Here is a 20,975-nt window from a genome sequence, read left to right as displayed (position 1 = left end):
TAATTATTTCTGAAATTTGCTTCGTCTTGGCTTCTGCTGCAGGGAGAAATGTTCAGGGTCGCTGCTGGTTTGTTTCCGCCAATGTCAAATGATTGACAGCTCTTGGGGTACTGGCACTGAGATTCAGGGAGCCTGTCTGTCACGTCATGGCTGTAGCCTGTGGATCACGTCAGCAGGAAGGGGCAGTTTCTGGTCCTGTTCCAGAATGTCGTGTGGCACATTCTGTGCAGTCACTGTGACCCCTTAATAATCCGGGTCGTAAAAGTGGAGTGAATCTGAAAGTACAGAACAGCTTGAGAGGTGAGGTGGCACCTCAGCTGGCTAGCTTGAGGAGGGTGGCGCACAAGACGCTGATCCGTGACATTTGAAAATAGTGCAATTTTGTCAGATTTTTGATAACATAAATGGTTGTTACTGGAGTTTGGACTGCATTGCATTGGGCTGAACCATGTGTTGAAGGGTGTGGGGTTTTTCTTGTCCTTGTTTTCATTATCACATTTGTGTGTGTGTGTGTTATCACAACTGCATCTTTATTGCCTTAAGAACATTCTTCAAAATAGAATGAGTTCCCCACTGAAAGGGAGGATCAACAATATTTGTCTATTTTCATTCCCACCTGTAAGAACAGCTGCCCCTGTAAACTCAGAGCTATTTGCTGATATAGAAATGCTGAAACTGTCCTGACATTTCTTTTTATAAAAATCTGGATAAATAAAGATCGTGAAGAAAATCACTTGACAGTTTCCTTTAATGATTTTTCCCCTGTGTTATAGAAGTCGAATAGAGCTAATTATTAGTGAAATGCAACGTAGTGTTTTATTTGAAGCTTGTCTGCTAAATTAAGTCAGAATTCCAAACTCATCAATGAAATCCTCCAGTTCCCTTACTCTCAGACTGTAGTGTCTGCCCCTTCCCTCTGGCTGCTTTTTTGCCGGTAGCTGCATTGCTTCCACGAGTAACTACAATCTAAATACTCTCCCTAATTGCTTGTGTGCCAGGGCAGGGAAAATAATGGCCTACTGTATTTTCTATGTGCTTGGATATCTACTTAGTTTTCTGTGATAGGTTTTCTGGCAGATTTTGGAAGTACTTGAGTGTCTTTTGTAGAGAAAAGTCTGAAGAACAGTTTCAAATGTTAATGGTTTTATTACCTAATGAAGTTGAGAGAGACTGATTTTTGGTTTGTAGCTAACGTAACCCAGTGCATGGATGGCTGACTTGAGGAAGATCACGTAGCGGTTCCAAATCAGAGGTGACGCTGAAATACCGAGTTCCTCAGTCTTACTCCATAGTTTTACCTGTGTGTTCATCCCCTCTTTATATCAACATCTCAAGTATATTTTTAGTACGTTTCCAGCTGATACCTGATGTTGGCCTAGCTTTCACTTTTTTAAAAAAACAACTTTTGCTTATGTACTGGTTTAGTAGGACTTTTAAATGGCTTTTGCCTGGAGCTTCAACATATGTACCTAGCAGAATTTAGTCAAAAGGTGCTTCTAGAGACCTGAATGGTATAAACTTTGCCTTCTTTAAAGCGTGAAAAAGGTAGTGCATATCTTCATACATTGCATTCTGATGTCCTCCAAAGTATTCAAAGTAACTTAATGAGTGGCAAGTGTCTGTGGAATAGAGATACTTCTAGTACCCTTGCCTTGAGGGTGGCGGATTTTGAGGGTGGTCTAACCCTATTGGTAGCTCATTGCTTCCTCTGCAGTTCTCTAGATGAAAGTGAGCAGGTGCTGCTGACTCCCCGGGGCCTGCCTCTGAAGCTGTGGCAGCTCTCTGTGGGTCTGCTGCTTTCGTTGCTCCTGCAAGTCACACCCCTCAGAAAAACAAGAGAGGATGGGGGCTGGAATATCTGTGGAAAGCAAGTTGTATGAACTACTTCCAGGTTTGTACCACTCCTCTAGAAGGACCCAGCTTCATTCTCAGCTGACCACCTCACCCACAAAACTCCTACAAAAACATGTAGGTCTTGTCTTCCCAGCCCACTGTCAATCCCTGCCCTGCAGTGCCAGATGCTTTCCTTGATCTTGATCCTCACCACCACCTCCTGGGATTCCATTCCAAAAGGAAGGGAAGTGTAAAACTGAGATGAGCCTCACAGCCATAGCAAGTGCAGAAATTGTCCTTGGTTATTGCTCACCTGGAGAATAGTACTGATATCTTGCTGATACAGACGCATGTATACACGTCCTTAGTAAGCTTTCCTGTTAATTAATAAATACCTTCCAGTATTTATTCACTTGAAGAAAACACTGCAATTTAAAAAGTAATTCTACTATTAAAGTGATATATTTAGAATGTGCCCTTTTATAATGAGCCCTTTTGCGAAAGCTCTGTGCAAGACCCACTTGCAGAGTCTGATTGCTGAAGTGCTTATTTCAGTCTGTGAGATATTCTGGTTCATTCACCTGAATAAAACCTGAAGAAAACAAGGGAAAGCAGCGAAACGTCTGGGAGAGTGCAGTTTTGTTCTCTCTGGGGAGAGTAGCGTTAGCCCACCTGCTCCTGTTCTGTCAAGAGTAGTGCCGTTCCAGCAGGGCAGTTCTCCTGTGCTGTAATTTCAAGGTGAAATTTGCAGCAGCTCCTCCTTCTTCCCCTCGCCCTACCTAACGCTAAGCTTGCCTCTGGTTTTTTCTTAAAGGAAAACAAGAGGGATATAGAAAATGTCATTAAATACCTGTGTATTATTTCAACATTTTAGGGATTAATTTTTCTCAGGTATCTGAAAGGAGGAGTATTAATGAAACCCAGAATTTAATTTCTGGGTTTAGTAATAGTAATATTAATTACCTTTTAAAAACTCTACAAATGTTTTGGGTTTGTGTCAGTAGAAGAGGATAGCGAGGGAGTACTAGAAGGAAGTGACAGGAAGGTAAAGGTGGCATCTGAACATATTATTAGTACAGAGAAATCACTGTCCTCTTTATCCATGCTGGAATTTTATCATGGATTGCTTCTCCCTGCAGATTTCTGTTGTATAGTGTCAGCATGATACACAGTAACAAACAAAAAAAAATATTCTACCACTAGGTGGTCACCCTTGGTTTTGTTACTATTTTAAAAGAATATTGACTTGTGCTTTTCCTGACAAGACCACAGCCTTACTTTCATAATGGGATCAGATTCTCAAAATAACCAGTGAATTTTTATTTTGTTTGGTAGTCAAACCATGCTTTTAATTTTTTCAGGATGTAGTTTCTAGTTGACATCTGTAGGAACCTTGTCCCCTAATAAATAAAAAAAAACCATATGAAAAAAACACCGAGCCACAAAAATGCAGAAGTGCTTCATAGTCTTATGGATTCTTCTGAAGTCCAAAATCTCTCTTAACTGCAAGTTATATATGAGTAAAGCCTGATGAAGTCATAATTATTGTTTCTATTATAAAAATAATTGCCTTTCTGACAAAACAGGTCTAGTTTTTCTGTTTTAGGTTGCTTGTTATTCAAACAACAAAGCATTGAATAGTTACGCTTTAAGAATCTGTTTCCTTTTTGGTTAAATGATTACAAATATTAACACCTTCTTTCCATTTAAATCATGTAAATAGTTAAGACTCATGCTGTAGCTAAGCTGATTCTGTCTCTGCTTTAAAAATAGAAAATGCTAGAGCAGTCCTTCCCTTCCCCCACTATGTACTCACTAGTCCAAGCTAGTAAATGTTACTGAATGGATTTCAGTGTTGTAGCCATTCTACAGTAAGTACAGCAAGATCCTTTGTGAAAAAGCGAAAGGAGGAAAAAAAGGTAGTAGAAATCCATTTGTGGACGTTCAGCAGACCAGAGTACCTGCACCAATGACAGACAGGCTGTCCTCGAGAAACAAATAATGACAACAAACACTGCTGTTCAGAGAAGCCAGAATCTCCCCAAAAGACGCCTAGAAAGTATAGGGGAGTGTCCTGCGAAACGAAAAGCTAGCTGGGGTATTCTGACCAGCCAAGGTTGGTATAGCAGCCATTTCAGAAACTGTGTACTGAAATATGCTAAGCTGACCCAATTTGTGATGTTCTAGCTCTAAACTGCTTTTTGGGTGGTTTTCTTTTAGCTGTAATATAAATGCATGCTTATTTTAGTGGCACTTTCTTGTCTTGCATGGGTTAATACAAGGGCGTTAAAGCTATTTTTGTTCTTTCTGCACTCTTATCAGCTGATCTAAAATACCTTTTCTTGTTTATCTGCCCTATTTGTTTTATGCAAGTGTTTAAGGCTTGACTTACCCTGACTTTTGCTGTCCTGTCACATGGTAACTGGATACTGAAGGCTAATTGTTTACGACAGGGAACTGGGAAATGAAAGGAGGGGGAGGAGTAAGCTTTACGTATAACTTTAATATCAAAAGAAATTTATAGGTAGCTGAAATAGGAGGCAATGGAGGAACTACGGGTGATAGTTATTGTCCTGTACTGAAATACTTAAGACAAAATTACAATTTTAAGGGTTTGCATAGAGAAGTACTTAGGAGGTATTTAATTTGCTAGACACTGACGTTTTCAGCAATGAGGAACAAACTCTGTCATTAAGTGTTTAACAATGCTATTGTTTGTGCCGCATTTCCCTATTTTTTTTCATAATTCAAGTGTGTAAAAGGGTGCTTTGAGTAACTGCAAGAGTCTAATAGCAGTTTTTTCTGAGTGATCATAATTCCAATTAATATTGACCATATCATAAGGCTTAGAGTGAAACAAAAAAGAAAATAAGGAAATCAAACTTAAAATCAGTGATATTATGATACCAAATTAAAAACAAGGAAAGGAGGAGACAGGAAAGAGAGATCTGATATATTGTGCATAAAAATAATTCTAAATTTACTATGTAAAACGTAGCTATATGTTATAGGAATCAGAGTTATTCTTAAAATACCTTGCCTAATTTCCAGCACTGCCAGTTTTAGAATTAAGCAATACTCAAGAGTTTAAGCAACAATTACCATAGCTTCTGAAGTAACTGGGTGCAATGGTACTGTAAGGTTATATTTATTCAGCAGTTTTAATATGCAGTGTATGTTTTACCTTCACATTGTTCACTGTTTGGGCTAAGGTTTCCTGACCCATAGTAACATTTTCAGCTCGTGAGGTCAGTAGTTCCCAAAAAACCAAGACATGCTCCCTGAGACTGAAAAGATATTTTACAGAAGTGTATCAATGTTAGCAGTAACCACTCCTTGATACGGTTCAGAGTTAAGTTCTTTTGCTGTTCTTAGAAAGAAATAGCCATAGGCAGCCAAGTTTTGAAATTTTCAAAATCACAGCAAAATATGGAAAGTAAAATTTTCTGAAGAATCCATCTTCAACATGGTCCGGCTACTTACAGCCTCTTGGTGGTAGCCAGACAGGGTGTCTGTATTTATTGATGGACATCTTGAAGTACTGAGAGGTTCCTGTTGCAGCTGAAGCTTCTGGTTGTTGCAGTTCACCTGAATAACAGGTATATTTAATACCATCCGTGGAGGTGTCCAAACCTGACTTTGTTCCTCAGGCACCCTTGCAGAGCAAAGGAACTCACTCACACTGCAATGCCGTGTATCATTACATATGCAGAGCGTAAAATGGACTAAAAGTGATGCAGGGGTGGAATATGTCATGATAAGATTTGGCACAAGGGTGAAAGGGTAGAGTCAGGCTATAGGAAAAGGTCTTCAGCCTGCTGGCTTGAGGGTCCACGACCAGGGTATTTTACCAAAATCTCCTGGATGTGGCAAAAATCAGCACACAAGGCCCAGCTGCGCTGCCCAGCTGGGTGCTGCTTTTGAGGCCACACACTGCATTCGCTGCCTGGCAGGCTGGGAAAATACGGAGAATTCTGAGCACATCTTGGGGGAAATTGCTTGCAGTCTGGATTACGGCCAAAAGTGCACTTGAGGAGCAAAATTATTCCAGGCAAAATTCCTTCAGAGTCCGAACTCAGCTCAGAATGTCCATATGCCTTTTCTGTCACCTTCTGGTAAGGTGAGGTCTGTTGAAAAGGCCACTGAAAAACCCTTACTTTGTTTTAGTGACTTGTCCGAGGAAATGACAACAGCCAAAGAGTGCTACCAGCTGCTCTGCGTACTCAAATCAAATCTGACGGGGGTCTAACAGATTAATGAATTTACAGTTGACATGATTTTACACCTTGGCGCTCTGGCCATGGCACACAGATCTTGCAAGCTCCTTGGAGCTAGAAAAGCATCCAGCCGGTTGCTTATCCTTTGAGAAGATGGAAAAAACAAACTGTACGTGAGCAACAGGCAGGGGAGTTGTGACTCTGCTTTCATGTGATGGGAGAAGGGGCCTGACACGCTTCTTCCAGCATGTGCAAGGCTCGGCACAGAGCCAGCAGCAGCAACTGCTGCGGCTGCTGCCATCGTCATTAGCAATGCCTTCACGCAGCGTGACGTGGCTTCTCTTGGGAACCAAGCGAGCTATGCTTGGATGTTGCTGTTGTGGGATTTTTAGGGTTTTTAATACATTTTAGTGGCTCATGTTTCTGTGTAAAAAGTTTGCAACAATAAATTGCAACGCCAAAGTACTCAAAATTTAGGACTTCTTGCAATATTGTTGCCTGTGCCACGCTGACTTGGCCCTCCAGTGTATTACAACCCCCTATTTGACAGCACAGTCACACGCAGTGCTTTTCCACAAAGCCCCTGCTTCCTTTGATGTGCAAGATGGATGATGTTCTGCGAATGTGTTAGGCTTATACTTAGAAAAAAATCCACCCTCTGTTTTTCTGTATGTTGCAATGGTTAGAAGACATGTAGTGTATTGTAGGAAAAAAAAGAGTTAACGTTAACTGTCCCTAAAAGCAGATTCTGTTCTTGTTTTTTGCTGTGGCACCTGTGTGTTTTAAGACCAGTCACCTAACCTAAAAGCTTCTTGACTGATCATAGTTATTATTATCTAAGGCTGAAATTTCAGAAGCTCAAAGCTCTCATAACCATAATTAAACTATGCTTTCAGTGCACACCCTAATGCTCACGTACTCTGGATAAAATAAGCTATTAGATTGGGTTTACAATTTAGGCATTAAAAATTTCTGTCTTGTGGTTCCTTAGTTATAAAGTAGTATGAATGGATGATGTTATGAGGATAGATTCAGCAAGGGTTTTGAAGTATTCTTTTTTTTGGGGGGAAACACCATGAAAAAGGCAATATAACATTAATAATTACGGTCAGTTTATAGTTTGGTTAGCATGTCTTAAAAAATGAGAGATCTTGCTAGATACGGAGACAGACAACAATTTGAATGCTAACACATTCACTGAATTACAACAGTGCAATGGCAAAACTGATGTGTGGTGATGTAATGTTGGTGCATCGTAAACAGAGCTGTGTGGGAAGGTGGGTTTGTTTTGATGGTTTTCAAGAATAGGAAATTGTGGGCATTTGCATGAAATGAAATGAAATCCCCAAATTTTGGAAGTCTACCAATAGAAATAATATTGGTTTGAACGAATCAAGGTTTTGTTATTTTTCATGCATTTGTTTATATATTTATGTGTACATATTGTTACATAATTTTCAGTCAAATGAAACGAAAGATTATTTGAAATATGAAAATGAAATATTTAAATGCCACTTGAACTACGTCTTCCCTCTCAGGCATATTTTAATAATCTCTAGCCTAAATTCTGATTATTTTGGAGCTCCTCGGTAGAATTTCATTTGTTAAAAGGAAGTGGCTTCTATTTTTCTGGTCATATCTAATCAGAGTAGTGAAGCACCCCAGATGCATTTCTTAACTTTTAAATCCTTGACTTGAGATTTTTTTCAATAGTTTTTATCATCAAGTATCAATTAAGTAGTTGACACACTTCTTTATCCTGCAAGGGCTTAAGACAGATGGGTAATTTTACAGTGCCACCGTAAAAATCTGTTAGAACTTAATTACATATACAAAATACCAGCCACTTTTAACAACTGAAGTCAAGCGAGTCCATTGATCTTGGAACTATAATGTTACAGAGTTTTTCTGTTATAATTATTGATTGATTCTTCAGTTGTCACAAACTGAAATGCTCAATACATCTTCGGGAATAAAAGGTAACAGTGATGAGCTTCATACATAGCATTTGTTGGTTTGGCAGAAATAAATATTAGCTACAGCACTTTCCAAATGACCTGTGTTTCTCCTCTCCCACTAATGAACTGTGGCGGCTTCTACTTCCAGTTCTTCTTTGATGCTGCTGCTTCCTCTGAGCACTGGGACACCACCTGTTTACTCTTCGAGCAGTATTTTTCTAAAGTGCTAAGCCTTGGCATAAATCTTCTCCTGGTGAAGTCAGTGAGAAGACTTCCATTCATTTCCACTCCTCCTTGTTTTGAAAATCCTTTTTTTTAAAAATTATTTTTGGTTGGGTGGTGGTGGTGGTGGGGTCTTTGTTTTTGTTTTTGGTTGTGGTGTTTTTGGGGGTTTTTTTTGAAGACAACACAACTTTTTAGAAATAAAAAGAAAGGGATGGGATGTCTGGAGTTAATGACTTATGAAAATATTTTTACTTAGTATTTCACTACTATGATCATCACTGCAGGAATGACTTACAGGTAATTGCAGGTAGATGTAAAAGAGTGTAGTCTGTAGGAAAACATGAAGAAAAGAACACTGATGACTTAGGGATCAAAGTCAGAATTGCAAATCCCCAGTTTGGGGGATTTTCACTGCTGAGAATAGTTGTCAAAACCCCTGTTTTACAGCCAAAGAATTGTTTAGAAGGCAATTGAGGCAGTCAAATAGCATTTGAAACATTTCAGGGTATCTGTGCTTATTTTTTTTTTTCTAAGTATATTATAAATAAGTAGTAAAACAACACAGGAGCATTTGGCAGTGCTTCCCTTACAAATCTATATACTAATACTGGGTTTTGAAGGTACAAAACTATGTGTCTTGTTGCATGAGGTTAAGTAAGGGAGAGTTTGTCCTGCAGTTCTTATTCAGCTTGTGGTTCTCCTGATTTCACTGAGGTCCTCTTGAGTTGAAATTCCAGTTAATCTGTCTTGGAAAGCAAATGCACAGATACTGGCACTTTGAAAAATTGTTCTGTTAAAAAAAAAAACATGTGAAAAATGAACAAGAAGGGCCACAGTCCTTTATCATAAGAACCTGGCAGCTTGTATATGTTCGTATCTTCAAAGCTGTGTTTGCTGAAGGGTGAAAGTTCATATTACAGTGAGCTGCTGATCTCCTTCCAAACATAGCTCGAGTGCATTAAGAACAGGTCTGACTAGCATAAACAGATATTTTTTGTAAATTTTTTTTTTATTTTCCAGATTGAAAGAAATGAGTAGGATTTGTAATTGCAATTGGCTGGAAGTGCCATGGGGAGATGGAGATTTAGGTATTGTATGATACTTTGTAATTATTTTTTTTTTTAATTTTGCCTGTTAATGCAGTGAATATATTTATTCTTTCACGTTAGTTTTTACACAGCAATGCAGGCTGCCCTTCCTGGTAAACCATACACTAGAGATCTTGGAACTAATGTGGCTTCTAAATATAGTTAGAGATACTTTGTATTCAGCATCTGTCAGAGGCGACATCGGTAGGGAATTATTGCATTAACAGTTTTGGAATAGACTATGTTTGCTAATACTGCTGTTACAGGCAACAATTAATGAAAAAAATGTCCTCGTTTATATGCTTGTTAATGCTTTCCAAGTGAGAGGCATAGCAAGTTTGTAGATTAGCAACAATCTAGACAATTTATTTTAAGACACCCTTGATGTTTAGTTATGGTACATATTTGTTTTGAATATATTCTTGTCCCTGTGGTATTTAATGATGAATTACGATGTTTACTGATAAATCGGTTGGAATGTGGAGGGGGTTTTCCAAACTTTGTTTGCATAAAATATTTCTGCAGCATTTTGCTTATAGATTTTATTTCTAGTAGAAAATGATACAAGCGTTTTGTATTTAATGGGTTTAGCAGAAACAGCTAGCTGCTGGATGCCTTTACATGAAGACAGGGAGATAAGGTGTGCCTAGGTGCAAAACAGAGCTCACGGTGGTATATGGCATCATATGATTCTCAAATGTCACTGGAGTAATGACATTAACATTCTTCTGAGCAATCTAACAGGGAAGGAGGTGAAGGAAAGAAAGGTGGGGAAAAAATGTTGCTTTGCACCTGCATCTTTGTCTTGTTTAGAGACACAGCTACAAAAATGTCCAAAGTGTGAATGTATTTAACAGGCACAAAAACTTTATGACACAATTTTATTAGATGTTTTTCTATGTAATAGTTGGGGGTTTTTCCCCTCTTAATTTAGGAGTAGGGTAAACTGTCGAGAGAGAAGTTCTCATCCGTAGAGACAGGGGAACAAAATTTCAAAAGTAGCTACTAAATGCAGCTTTTAATTATTTTTGAAGAATCCTTTGCAGCTGCCAGCAGGAGAACTTAACCTATCTAACTCGTTTGAATTAAACGACTCACATGCTTGTTCAGACTACTACCGAAGAAGGAAAACATTGAGCAAAATTCTCATAGTAATTGCACACATCCAACCTACAATAGGATAAATATACCTGAGCTTACTGGGAAGACAGAAAAAAATATGTTTTATCAAAATCAGGTCACTTTAAGATTTCTGAGCTCAGATTTTGTAGTATAATACCTCTTAAAATCCCAGTCGCTTTGTGTGTGGCTTTCTTTTAGCTGTAATTGTAATTCTTTTAGCTGACGAGCAATAAGAATTGTGAAGTATTACATTTAATAAACCTCAAGTATAAATTATAGGGAATGATGTGTGTGCACGTACATAAATGTGCACATACAGATGATCAGAGCTTAGTGCAAATAGTTCTGAAAGAGTTTTGGAAGCCGAGTTTTGCTTATGGTTCATCTGCTCCCACAGATGAAAGAGTACAAGTTGCTTCACAGGTACTGCATACCCTGACATAATAGAAATCTCCATGCATTTTTAAGATCAGGTTTACAAATCTTTAATCTCCTGTATTTTTTAACTTCTGCGATCAGTTTTATGTAGTCTCATGATAATTTAAATACTCAGATGTGCTTTTGTTTTGCTGGGTTTGATCTCAATAGCATCCAGTAGTACTGAGTCCCATAGTGGAGTTAGATGTTCTGTGAGAAGATGCAGTCTTACATCTGAGTAAGTTTCATTCACTAATACCTCAAGGAAAATGGAGGGTTTGCCTCAATTTCTGTATGTGCACTATTTCATGTTTTTAACTATGGCCCGATTTCTCTTCAGGCTGAGCAGTCTTCATCTTTTTGGTCACTCTTTGTGTGATTGCAGGGTGGTGGTAATTGTAACTCAAAGTGTACTTTCAGAAACAGGCTAGTGGACGGAAAAGGGCTCCAATATGAAGCAGAAACGGTCTCTTTCTACTGAGTAGTTTCCTTAGAGCTTAGACTGATGGTTGCCAGTGACTGTGCAATAGCTTTTCCCTTCACAATTCACCGCTTTGTCTCTCAGACGCGGGACCTGGCGTTGCAGGCAGTCCTAGTCCATTGCAACCCACAGTGTCAGACGCGGGAGGTTCATCTGATTGATACTGAGTGATCGTACTCGGCTAATTCTCTTCGCATTTTTTCAGGGATTTTGGGGGCCTTGCTAGAACTCACGAGTGATTGTGTTAGCATTGTACAGTTCCACTGATATTCTTCTTACAGGAATAAATACTGGTAATTCATAATATCTTTTGACGCTAGTTCTTCCTTGCGCAGTCTCTCAAAACTTGATTTGCAAGAGTCATACAACGGGCTTCGGCCGTGCCTGCAGCCCCGTCTGGCGAGAAGGGATCTGATCAAATCAAAAAGGGATCAAAGACTGTCCGTGGCCAGCCTTCCAGAGGGAAGGGCAGGCTCCTCCGCGAGAGCCACAGGGTGACGCTGGGGCCTGGCCGGGGGTTAGGGCAGGAGGGCAAGGCAGGGCGGTTGTTGGGTTTCTTTCCTCCCCTTTCTTTTTTTGGGGTGATAAATAAATGAAAGTAAATGCCAAACCTTTAGCCCTAAGAGCCTAGTAGAATGGGAAGTTAGATTTAATACCGTATTTCTATGATAGCTACCTTTTTTAGTGTAATTCTCACTGTATTTCTCTCCTTGCAGTTTGTAGTAGCTTATCATACATAAGGATTTCCATATTGATCTTCACATACATCAGCTTTTTAAGGACTTTTTCGGGCAGGTTTATGTCTGGTTTAAGTTCAAATATCATTTTCCTTAAGAAGAATATAAATTTCTATATGCCAACTGTAAAAATAAATGGGGTTTGTGTTTTGTTGGGTTTTTTTTAATGAACAATGCAAGAATAGAAGTGGGAAATATGGTAATTGATGAATTTATTAAATCAGATTACTGAAATCAATATATCGGTATTTTGTTCTCTGTATCACATAATAATTGATTAGAGATGTTTACAGTTAATAATAAAACGGGTTTTATTTTCTAGAAACTGATCATTTGATATACAGTCTCTAAAGAGAAAAAAATTGATTTCATGGCACAGTTGACTTCATTCTGTATGTTGTATTTCTGTTTCATTCTATGCATTCCAAAACCCTGCTAATTCTTATGGTTTACTCAATAAATGTTGTTATTATATAGGTTCTTGGGCAGATCGCTCACCTCTGCATGAGGCAGCCAGTCAAGGACGTCTTCTTTCTCTAAAGACTTTATTGTCACAGGTGAAGGCTGTATTCTTAAAATTGCTTTCATTTTTTACCTAATTTCATTTCTCAGCACAGATTATTAATGCAGATTTAGTATGTTTTGCTTTGCTTTTTTCAGAATTTTTCAGAGCAATACACATTTAGGAATTTTTTATATGTTAAGATTTAAGTTTAAGTATTAACTTAATTTATTAAGTATTTCCTCTGTATGTTTTTAAAACTCCCCCCCGCCTAGTGTTTTTTTTCCAAAGCTGTATCTAAATATGTATCAGTCTTCCACTCTTGCATGGTGTAAGTTAATGAGTTAATGTAGTTCCACTGCTTTAAGCCGTCAGGTAAATAGAGCTAGTCAGGAAGATACTTGTTGAGGGAAGATTCCCTGAAGGATTCTGGGGTTTGCATATTGATTTAAAACAATAATAATTTGTTAATAACAAAGGGAGAGACTGTAAACTGCTAAATTTTAAAATCACAGTATTGTCATATTAGCTACTACAATACTGAAAAATTATGTTATAGAATACATTTGATGAAAGCCAGTAGATGCAATTATTCATTCTTAAGAATCAAGCAACATCTACTGCAGAAAATTTCAAGGGCTTGGTGATTTTCTCAATCCAAGAAGTGCATTCCTTGCTAAAATTCATGGCTTTAGATATTTCGGACCTTAAGTCAGAGACACATAGAATCACAGGACAGTATAGACTCAGGACCTTGTTGAGTTTTAAAGAGCACCAAGAGTGGAGATGCACCAACCTCCCTCTTCCTGGGTTTCATTGTCCCCACAGTGAATTTTTTTTCCCTATAACTAATGGGAATTCACTATTTTCCAACTTATGTCTGTTACCTATTGTCTTATTGCTGTGCATCTCAGCAGTCTGTTTCCATCTTCTTTTTACCCTCTATATCATATTGCTATTTCTGATTTTACGTAAAGAATGGACAACTTACTTCTATTCTGTTAGATACATTGATAGATTATTCTTTTTATGCTCACTGAAGATTTATTTATTGCAAGCAGAGTTTTAAGCCTGTTCAGAGTATTGTAAACTATTAATTTGACCAGTAGCGTGAGGAAACAACTGTTAACAGCTTTTCTATGACCTTTACATGTCATTCATGTCTTGTTTAGGGGTACAATGTAGACACACTAACAATTGACCAAGTAACTCCACTTCATGAAGCCTGCCTGGGAGATCACGTAGGATGTGCAAGAATCCTTCTTGAAGCAGGAGCAAATGTAAGGGCTGGGTTTCTGTGTTATATATGGAGTCCAGTGCTAGCCTTGGTTTGACTGAGGAGGATATGTTCCTTGATTTTTTTATTTTTATTTTTATTGGTATTTTTCTCTACTCACCCTATGGGTTGTGTTGATCTCCTTTAATTACAATAAGCTGCCATCTGAAAGCTATCAAAGGAAAAGTGATGGTCAGACACTGAGACAGAGTAATGAATCGGAGAGAATGTTAGCAGCGTGTCACCAGCCTTCTCTGAATTTCATTACGTTATTTCTCTTCCAAAGTATGGAATGTGTTCCTCTACTGGTTTCCTCTTGCTTTGAGTGCTTGCAGGAGACTGTTCTTTTAATCTCCAGAATGTCTTTTTTAAACACTACACCTGTGTGCTCTTAAGATTCTTTGGTCTGACTACAAAAAAGCACCGGCTCTTTTCTGTATTCCTGACATAGCCTATCTGTTGTCCCAAAACAAAAACGTGACTTTACAGACCACTTTCACTACAATCTCTGCTGACATCAGAGTTCAAATGCGTAGCTGCCCAGATCTCTGATCTTTGTGATGGAAATATTTATTGTCCTTACAATTCAGTTTTGAGAATCATGTAGGAAATGTCTTTGTTATTACAGAAAAAGGAAAAATACATAGATGTTTCCAAAACCAATTTCTCTCCACTTCAGCTAGCAGGAGGATTCTAAAGATACAAACTGACAGATACTATAGACAAAACTATAAGAACAAATTTCATTTTCCTTATCTGAATTTTGTAAGTACTTTTAATTGAGTGGGTTTGGGGGTGCATGGAAAAGGCCAGAGTCCTGGAGTGAGCCCTCTCTTAATCCCTGTGCTCCTTCCTTTAGTATTATTAGCCCTCACAAATTTGCCTGTTTTCTCTCCACATTCTTTCATCTTGGGAATATTCAGTTCACCAGTGAGGTGGTGAAGCTGGAATTAAAACAGCCAGCCTGTACCGTTAGCTTTGCCTCCGTTCTGTCAAGTATCGCTCCAACCTGGGGATTAAAACCACAGAAGAAAATGGCAAATAATTCTGACACTTAATACGCAGTTTGCATCCTTGGCAGAGCTGTGCCGAGAAGGTCCCCGTTACCCCATTACTACACAGAGCGTAGATTTTCTGTATCAATGAAACAAGCTAAGCGCAATGATTTTTGAAAATTATATCCTGCTCAGTTGTTGGTGTGTGCTCTTTAGCATTCCGGGTGTATTTTGGTTTATCCAACATAGTTTAACAAGAATAACATAAAACTAGTTTTAACTGAGGGGTGTGGTGAGAGGAAGACAGTAGCACAGGGACTGATCAGTTAAGCTACATGATTCTAACCAGTAAATTTTTTTTGTATTTTAATGGACTTTCTAACTATATCATGTTTTCAAAAATTACCTTTCTGTTCTTAAATAGATTTTATATATTTTAGGTGAATGCTACAACAATTGATGGAGTGACACCTTTATTTAATGCATGCTCGAGAGGCAGTGCAGCGTGCGCCGAGCTCCTGTTGGAGTATGGTGCCAAAGCTCAGTGGGAGTCCTGCCTTCCCTCACCAACTCATGAAGCAGCCAGCAGAGGTAGGAAAACTACCTGTTGAACAAGCACGCAGCAGTTGACAAATCTCTCAATAATAGTATTAAGAACTGTGTCTGGTTTTGTCTGTAAGACAGCTTACTGAAGCCGAGCAAACCCTGCCATGCTTTGTACCGACAGGTCACAGTGAATGTCTGGAGGTACTGATATCCTGGGGCATAGATGTGGATCAAGACCTTCCTCATTTAGGAACACCCCTGTACGTAGCCTGTGTTTCACAGCAGATCCATTGTATTCGAAAGCTTCTTTACGCAGGTATGTCGTGATTTAAATAAAAATATTACTAGTTTGTAAAATAAGCATACCTTATTATTGAGCTGTGCTCAGTCAATGAAACTGGAACCCTTGCTTGCAGGGCTTCGGAGTTCATTCTGCGATGCGTGCTTTCTTATAATAACTTACTAGGTCTTTCATTTTTTTGTGGTGTAGCAAGCATGTGAGGGAAAAAGAAAGCAAAACCAGTAAGAATGGATGCTCAAAATGTTTAGCACCTCCTACAGCTTCATAGATGTTCGTTTTTGGTAGGAAAAATAAAGGTAAAAAGTGAGCTTTGAGAAAGGAATTTTATATAGTAAACACTGAGCTTTCAACAGAGCTTTTTTAGCAATGTAGTCCCACCCTTTTTCATTCTTCAGCATGTTCTGATTGATCTTTTTACAAGATGCAGAGGCTGAGTTGCAGAGAGAATAGGTAAGGTAAAAGGCATTTGATCGTAAATTTCACGTTATTTTAATTAATCAATGGGAAGGAGATGTTGGAGGCTCGCTCTGTTTCAGCACAAATCCAGGGACACAACTGGAATAGCTGAAGCATCATTTGCTGTGTGTCAGGTAATGACATACAGGGCTTTTGTGTCCTGCAGCACAGCGAATGAAAATGCATATATGAATAATTACAGGCTTGCCATCACTGCACTGGAATTGTTTTTCCAGTTAATTGCAGGTTATTTAGAACTTAAGCAAGCAGTTAAATTGTTTCTCATTAAGTCAGTCTCCTTGTACGATTAACTATCCTATGTCATGATTTTGATTTTTAAGAACCACAGAACTATAATTAGCATATTCTGGGATTCAAATAGTGCCATACATTAAAAACAGTAACACAAGGTCATATTCTACATGTGTTGGTGCCCTGAAGTAGAAAAGGGTATGTAAATTGAGAATATAACTAACTGCTTATGGCAATCTGATTTTTTTCATATTTGATCAGTTTATGAGAATGTATTAGAAGCTGAAAAGCAAATAGAGAATGAAATAGGCAAGGGAATGGTACTGTGTATTTTCAGATTGTTAATACTGAGACCAGTGAGTTATTCAGGCTGCAAATTAGGATAGGCCTGTGATATTATTAAATTATTTTACTCAAATGATAATTAAAAAGGCAAGAATTGTTGATTCAGGGAGAAACGTTGGTACAGAAGCCAATTCTTGGTCTCACAAGCTCAGTAAATCTCTCTTATGAAGTCTTAGTTTTTCTTCTGCTAGAATAGTCCAGAAAACTGTTGGGGCAAACCCAGTTTTAGGGGGACTAACAGCTTGCTCGTGAGAAACATTCTTCCATACTAGCTAGTTTTATTTAACTCTTGGTTGGATGATTTTTTCTTGAATATGAATGCATTATTGCAGATTAATTTAGTCCATTTTAATTTAAAATAAATTAGCAATTCCTTATTAATACAGAAGTGTAATAATTAGAATTCTGTGGATTGGGAGATTTAATGCTTTGAGTTTTTTCTTACTAGCTTTCATGACTGTGTATCCCACCTTAATTAAAACTAAGTCCTTTATAGAAAAATCTTTGATAAAGCTTGGATGGGATGGGAGTCTATTTCAAATCCTTTGCCAGCTTCAACACATGAAAAACTACAAAGCATCTGGGTTAGATTCCTTCCTGAATTGGTGTACTTCCAAAAATATAAATAGTAAACTTCAGCTTATTCCTTTTAAAGACTTAAATAAGGAAAGTATATTTTTTATGCAGTGCAAATTTTCTTCAACATGTACAGAATGTACTTTCTCATAATTAGGGCAACAATGATGCTCACATGACCTAATTGGATTTTTCTTTTCCTTCTTTTTGAAAGTATTTTCCTTTAAAATCTAGTTGTACTTTGGTAATAAAACCTAGGATAAGTGTATGGGCTCAAAAAAACCCTGTGATATGAGTAGCTATAGTGCAATGCAATAAAATCAATAAAGTGGCCAAATTCACTGTAGCATTCTAGGACAGTGGGGTTTTTTTGTTTGTTTTGTAACATCATCTTTACTCAATGACGATGTTAATTAATCTCTTCTTATGTCTCTCTGTGTGCATCTACCCACCAGGTGCCAATGTGCAGAAAGGAAAGCATTTGGAAACTCCACTCCATGCTGCTGCCCAGCATTCTAGTACAGAGATCGTAAACCTACTCCTTGAATTTGGGGCAGACATAAATGCCAAAAATACAGATTTTGAGAGGCCTGTTGATTTAGCTGCTCCAAGCAGTTTAGTGGAGAGACTGCTCCTCCTCCATGAAGGTGAGATGCAAATACATCTGTGTTTTTGCAACAATAACCTGTATTCTTTAAAAAAAATCCCACAACGAATCACCCCACCCCACCCAAAAAGAAAGCCTTAACAGCCCAAGCAACCCATTTTACACAAGCTAACTTTATGCTTTATGAAATTAATATATTAACATTCAGGTAAATTCCTTTTAACTATAAAAATACCCAGTAATACTTAGTCTCAGGCCAGAGGCTTTTGACCAAGCAGCACCAGAATTTATACAAGCTGAAAAGGTAACATCACATCTTTACTGGGTAATTACACAATTAGACATTAAAGCTACATTTTTATTGGCTCTTACGCACCTTGTTAAAAAGAAATGGAGTTTTTAAATTGCAGTTTAAAATTTATTTAGTTTGGGCCAGCTGTCCCAATATTTTTTAAAACATATTTTTAAGTGCATATAAAGCACTTTATTTTGATTGTTGGCAAAAAGCGTAGCAAGTTTCACTTTCTAAGTTTTCTTTACTGAATTCTAAGTACCTGAGAAGTAGGAGTCAACACTTCAGACTCTGAAAGGTTTGTTGTCTTAGAGAAAGAGAGAGAACATCCCAAAGGGAACTGGATTTGTTCCGACTGATCCATGTACAGCATAAAAATAAGCCACAAGACAAAGGTGGGAAGTAAGCAGAGAAACTGCTGCACTAACTGTGGGCATCTGTCTTTAGAGGTGAACTGACAAGTAGCACTGATTAATGTTTTTCTCCGGAAGACATCTCTGTAGTCTGAATGCTGTTAAAAAAAACCCCTCTAAAACCAATTGTTTATCACAAAATACCAAGGCTAGTAGGATTTTTAAAATCGACAGCAAAGATGTACAAGATACAATTTAATTGGCACGGGACACGTATGGTTTCACTGCCCAGAGAAACACAGCCATGTGTTTGTTTTGAGGGAGGCAGCGGGCATAGAGGGACAAAGGCAGTATCATGAGCTAGTAGGACTACTAAACCTAGTCCAGGACCTTGGCGTATTTTGCCTGCTTATTCTTGTTGCAGAGATGCATTGATAGTGCACCTCGTAGTGCCGTAGCGTGCATTTCACCTGCCCTGTGAATTTAAAAAACAAACAAACAAACAACTGACATTTTTTTTAAGTCGTTGACATAAGATATTTTCTGGGAGTGAGTTTTTAATTTAAAAACACAAATTATTTGCTGTTCTGCTCTTGCTTTTTTGAGTATTACCCTGATTATTAATAAGGTTTCAGCAGCCCCAGTCTTTATCTTTGAGGGCAAAAAGGTAATGAAGGGAAAGGAAGGAAAGAAAAGGACAAATTTGCAAAATGTGAACTCCTCCCCCCCCCCCCCTCCCCCCCAGCCCGAAATCCTATTGTTGTGCAAGACTGTTGTAAAAAAAGTGCTGGCTTTTATAGTTGCATGATTAAACTCCTTTCTTTTTTGTTTGCAGCCACACCATCTTCTCTTTGTCAGCTCTGCCGACTATGTATTCGAAATTACATAGGAAGAGCTAGACTGCATCTTGTCCCACAACTCCAGTTGCCGACAATACTGAAGAATTTCTTGCAGTATAGATAACAGAGTAATTAACCTTTAGAAACTTGAATAACAAGTACTTTTTCATCTTTCTGTTTATTGTACGTTTTATCTAAAGAACTGCTGGGCGGAAAAAAAGCCTTTTGCGTATTACTTAAAAAAAAATAATATATCTTTGTCACTGGTGTTGGTATGTAATAGTAATTGGAAGCCATTCAGCAACTGGTACCAAGGTGCTAATAAGGCTGAATTGAATAAGTGTGCTGATACTCTGGGAAATGATTGTGTAGCTATAGCTTAACACTTACTATATAGCTTTAGTGCTGTTAATTTTAATTGTATTTATACTTTTAAAATCTGTTTGACATACAGAGCGTTTCTTCATTATTATTCATTATTATTTGTTGTTTGTCCATTTAGAGTCATTATTTTACGTGTTTTTGAATTTCTGTTGTTCGTGTACCTAAAAATACTTGGTGATAGGTGCACTACATACATTGATAAAAGTGAAACAAATAGATGTCAGTTTTTCTTCCTTTCCTTTAGGTGGACAATTCATTAAAGGCAGCGAGAAACTTCCTTTGTTCTTCCTCACGGCCTGTGCTGGGAATTGGAATTACGCTGCTGTGAATTTGATCATAATTTTTTTCAGCCATGCACAGATTGTAGAATCTCTGTTTATTAGTACAGTTAGTAACTTTAAAAAATCCAGAGGAATATTCATCAAAAGCCTTAATGCTGAGATACTTTTGATCTCCTCTTGTAAACCACAGTTATCTGGGCTCTTATCTTTTTGTACCAATTCTGTAATCACAGCTAATGGGCATATTAAATAACTATTTGCCTCAGAGAAAGGCATATATTATTGTATAGTATCTGTGAGGTTTCTGAAGGCATATCGTGGAGATGTGGATACTGAATCTTCAACCTCAAGTCCAGAAGGGAGATGCAAGGCTCTGGAAATACATCAGTTCCCTATAGCAGCACAGGTATCACTCTGTAAAGGACATCATTTGTCTCGCTGTCTAGTTTATAAGCAATTGCCAAGCTCCAAAAATAGTGTTGCAGAATCCCAAAATGCTTTAGCAGGCATTTCTGTGATCAGGTTGAAATTTTATTGCTCAACTCTCTAGCCAGAGAAGGAATGCTGACACCCCCAAGAGATGTTAGAAAACCCAAAGGATTTCTGCCTTGCTCATGACTTTGCATTGTGACGATTGCCAGTCACGTCAAAAAAGGTGATCTGACTCTTCACCAGGATACGGTGTTCCCTCTCTCAGTCTTTTCATTTGGTCTTCTTTTGAGAACGGATTACTTCCTCAGGAACTGATACTCAGTTCCTGCAAACCAAAGCATGAGACACCTGAATGTTTACCCCTTTCCCTTGATGATTCACCATCTTCCATTCCTTTTCAGTGACTCTTCAGTATTTATGTTCCTACTGGAAAGGTGTTAGCTGAGGAACTTACTAGAGA

At 38.1% G+C, this 20,975-nt stretch overlaps 1 protein-coding gene across 6 annotated transcripts in view; it reads left to right on the top strand.

Annotated features, from left to right (window-relative positions):
* Positions 1-20,020, top strand: part of ASB5 (ankyrin repeat and SOCS box containing 5) — a 41,301-nt gene extending 21,281 nt beyond the window's left edge. For 2 of the 6 annotated variants that reach the window (XM_055704535.1, XM_055704531.1), the window contains exons 4-9: positions 12,556-12,635; positions 13,753-13,860; positions 15,292-15,442; positions 15,579-15,713; positions 17,783-17,974; positions 19,415-20,020. In XM_055704535.1, coding sequence (XP_055560510.1) covers positions 12,556-12,635; positions 13,753-13,860; positions 15,292-15,442; positions 15,579-15,713; positions 17,783-17,974; positions 19,415-19,542 — 794 coding nt within the window. In that variant the 3' untranslated portion in view covers positions 19,543-20,020. Of the gene's footprint in view, positions 1-3,665; positions 3,950-9,107; positions 9,322-12,555; positions 12,636-13,752; positions 13,861-15,291; positions 15,443-15,578; positions 15,714-17,782; positions 17,975-19,414 lie in introns of those variants that run through there. The other 4 variants (XM_027808138.2, XM_027808139.2, XM_027808136.2 and 1 more) reach the window with 4 other exon arrangements.
* The last annotated feature ends 955 nt before the right edge of the window (positions 20,021-20,975 follow it).

This window comes from Falco cherrug, chromosome 1 (genome assembly GCF_023634085.1).
Source record: "Falco cherrug isolate bFalChe1 chromosome 1, bFalChe1.pri, whole genome shotgun sequence".
Taxonomy (NCBI): Eukaryota; Metazoa; Chordata; class Aves; order Falconiformes; family Falconidae; genus Falco; species Falco cherrug.
Note: the sequence above shows the minus strand (reverse complement) of the source record. Positions and strands in the feature narration are given on the sequence as shown.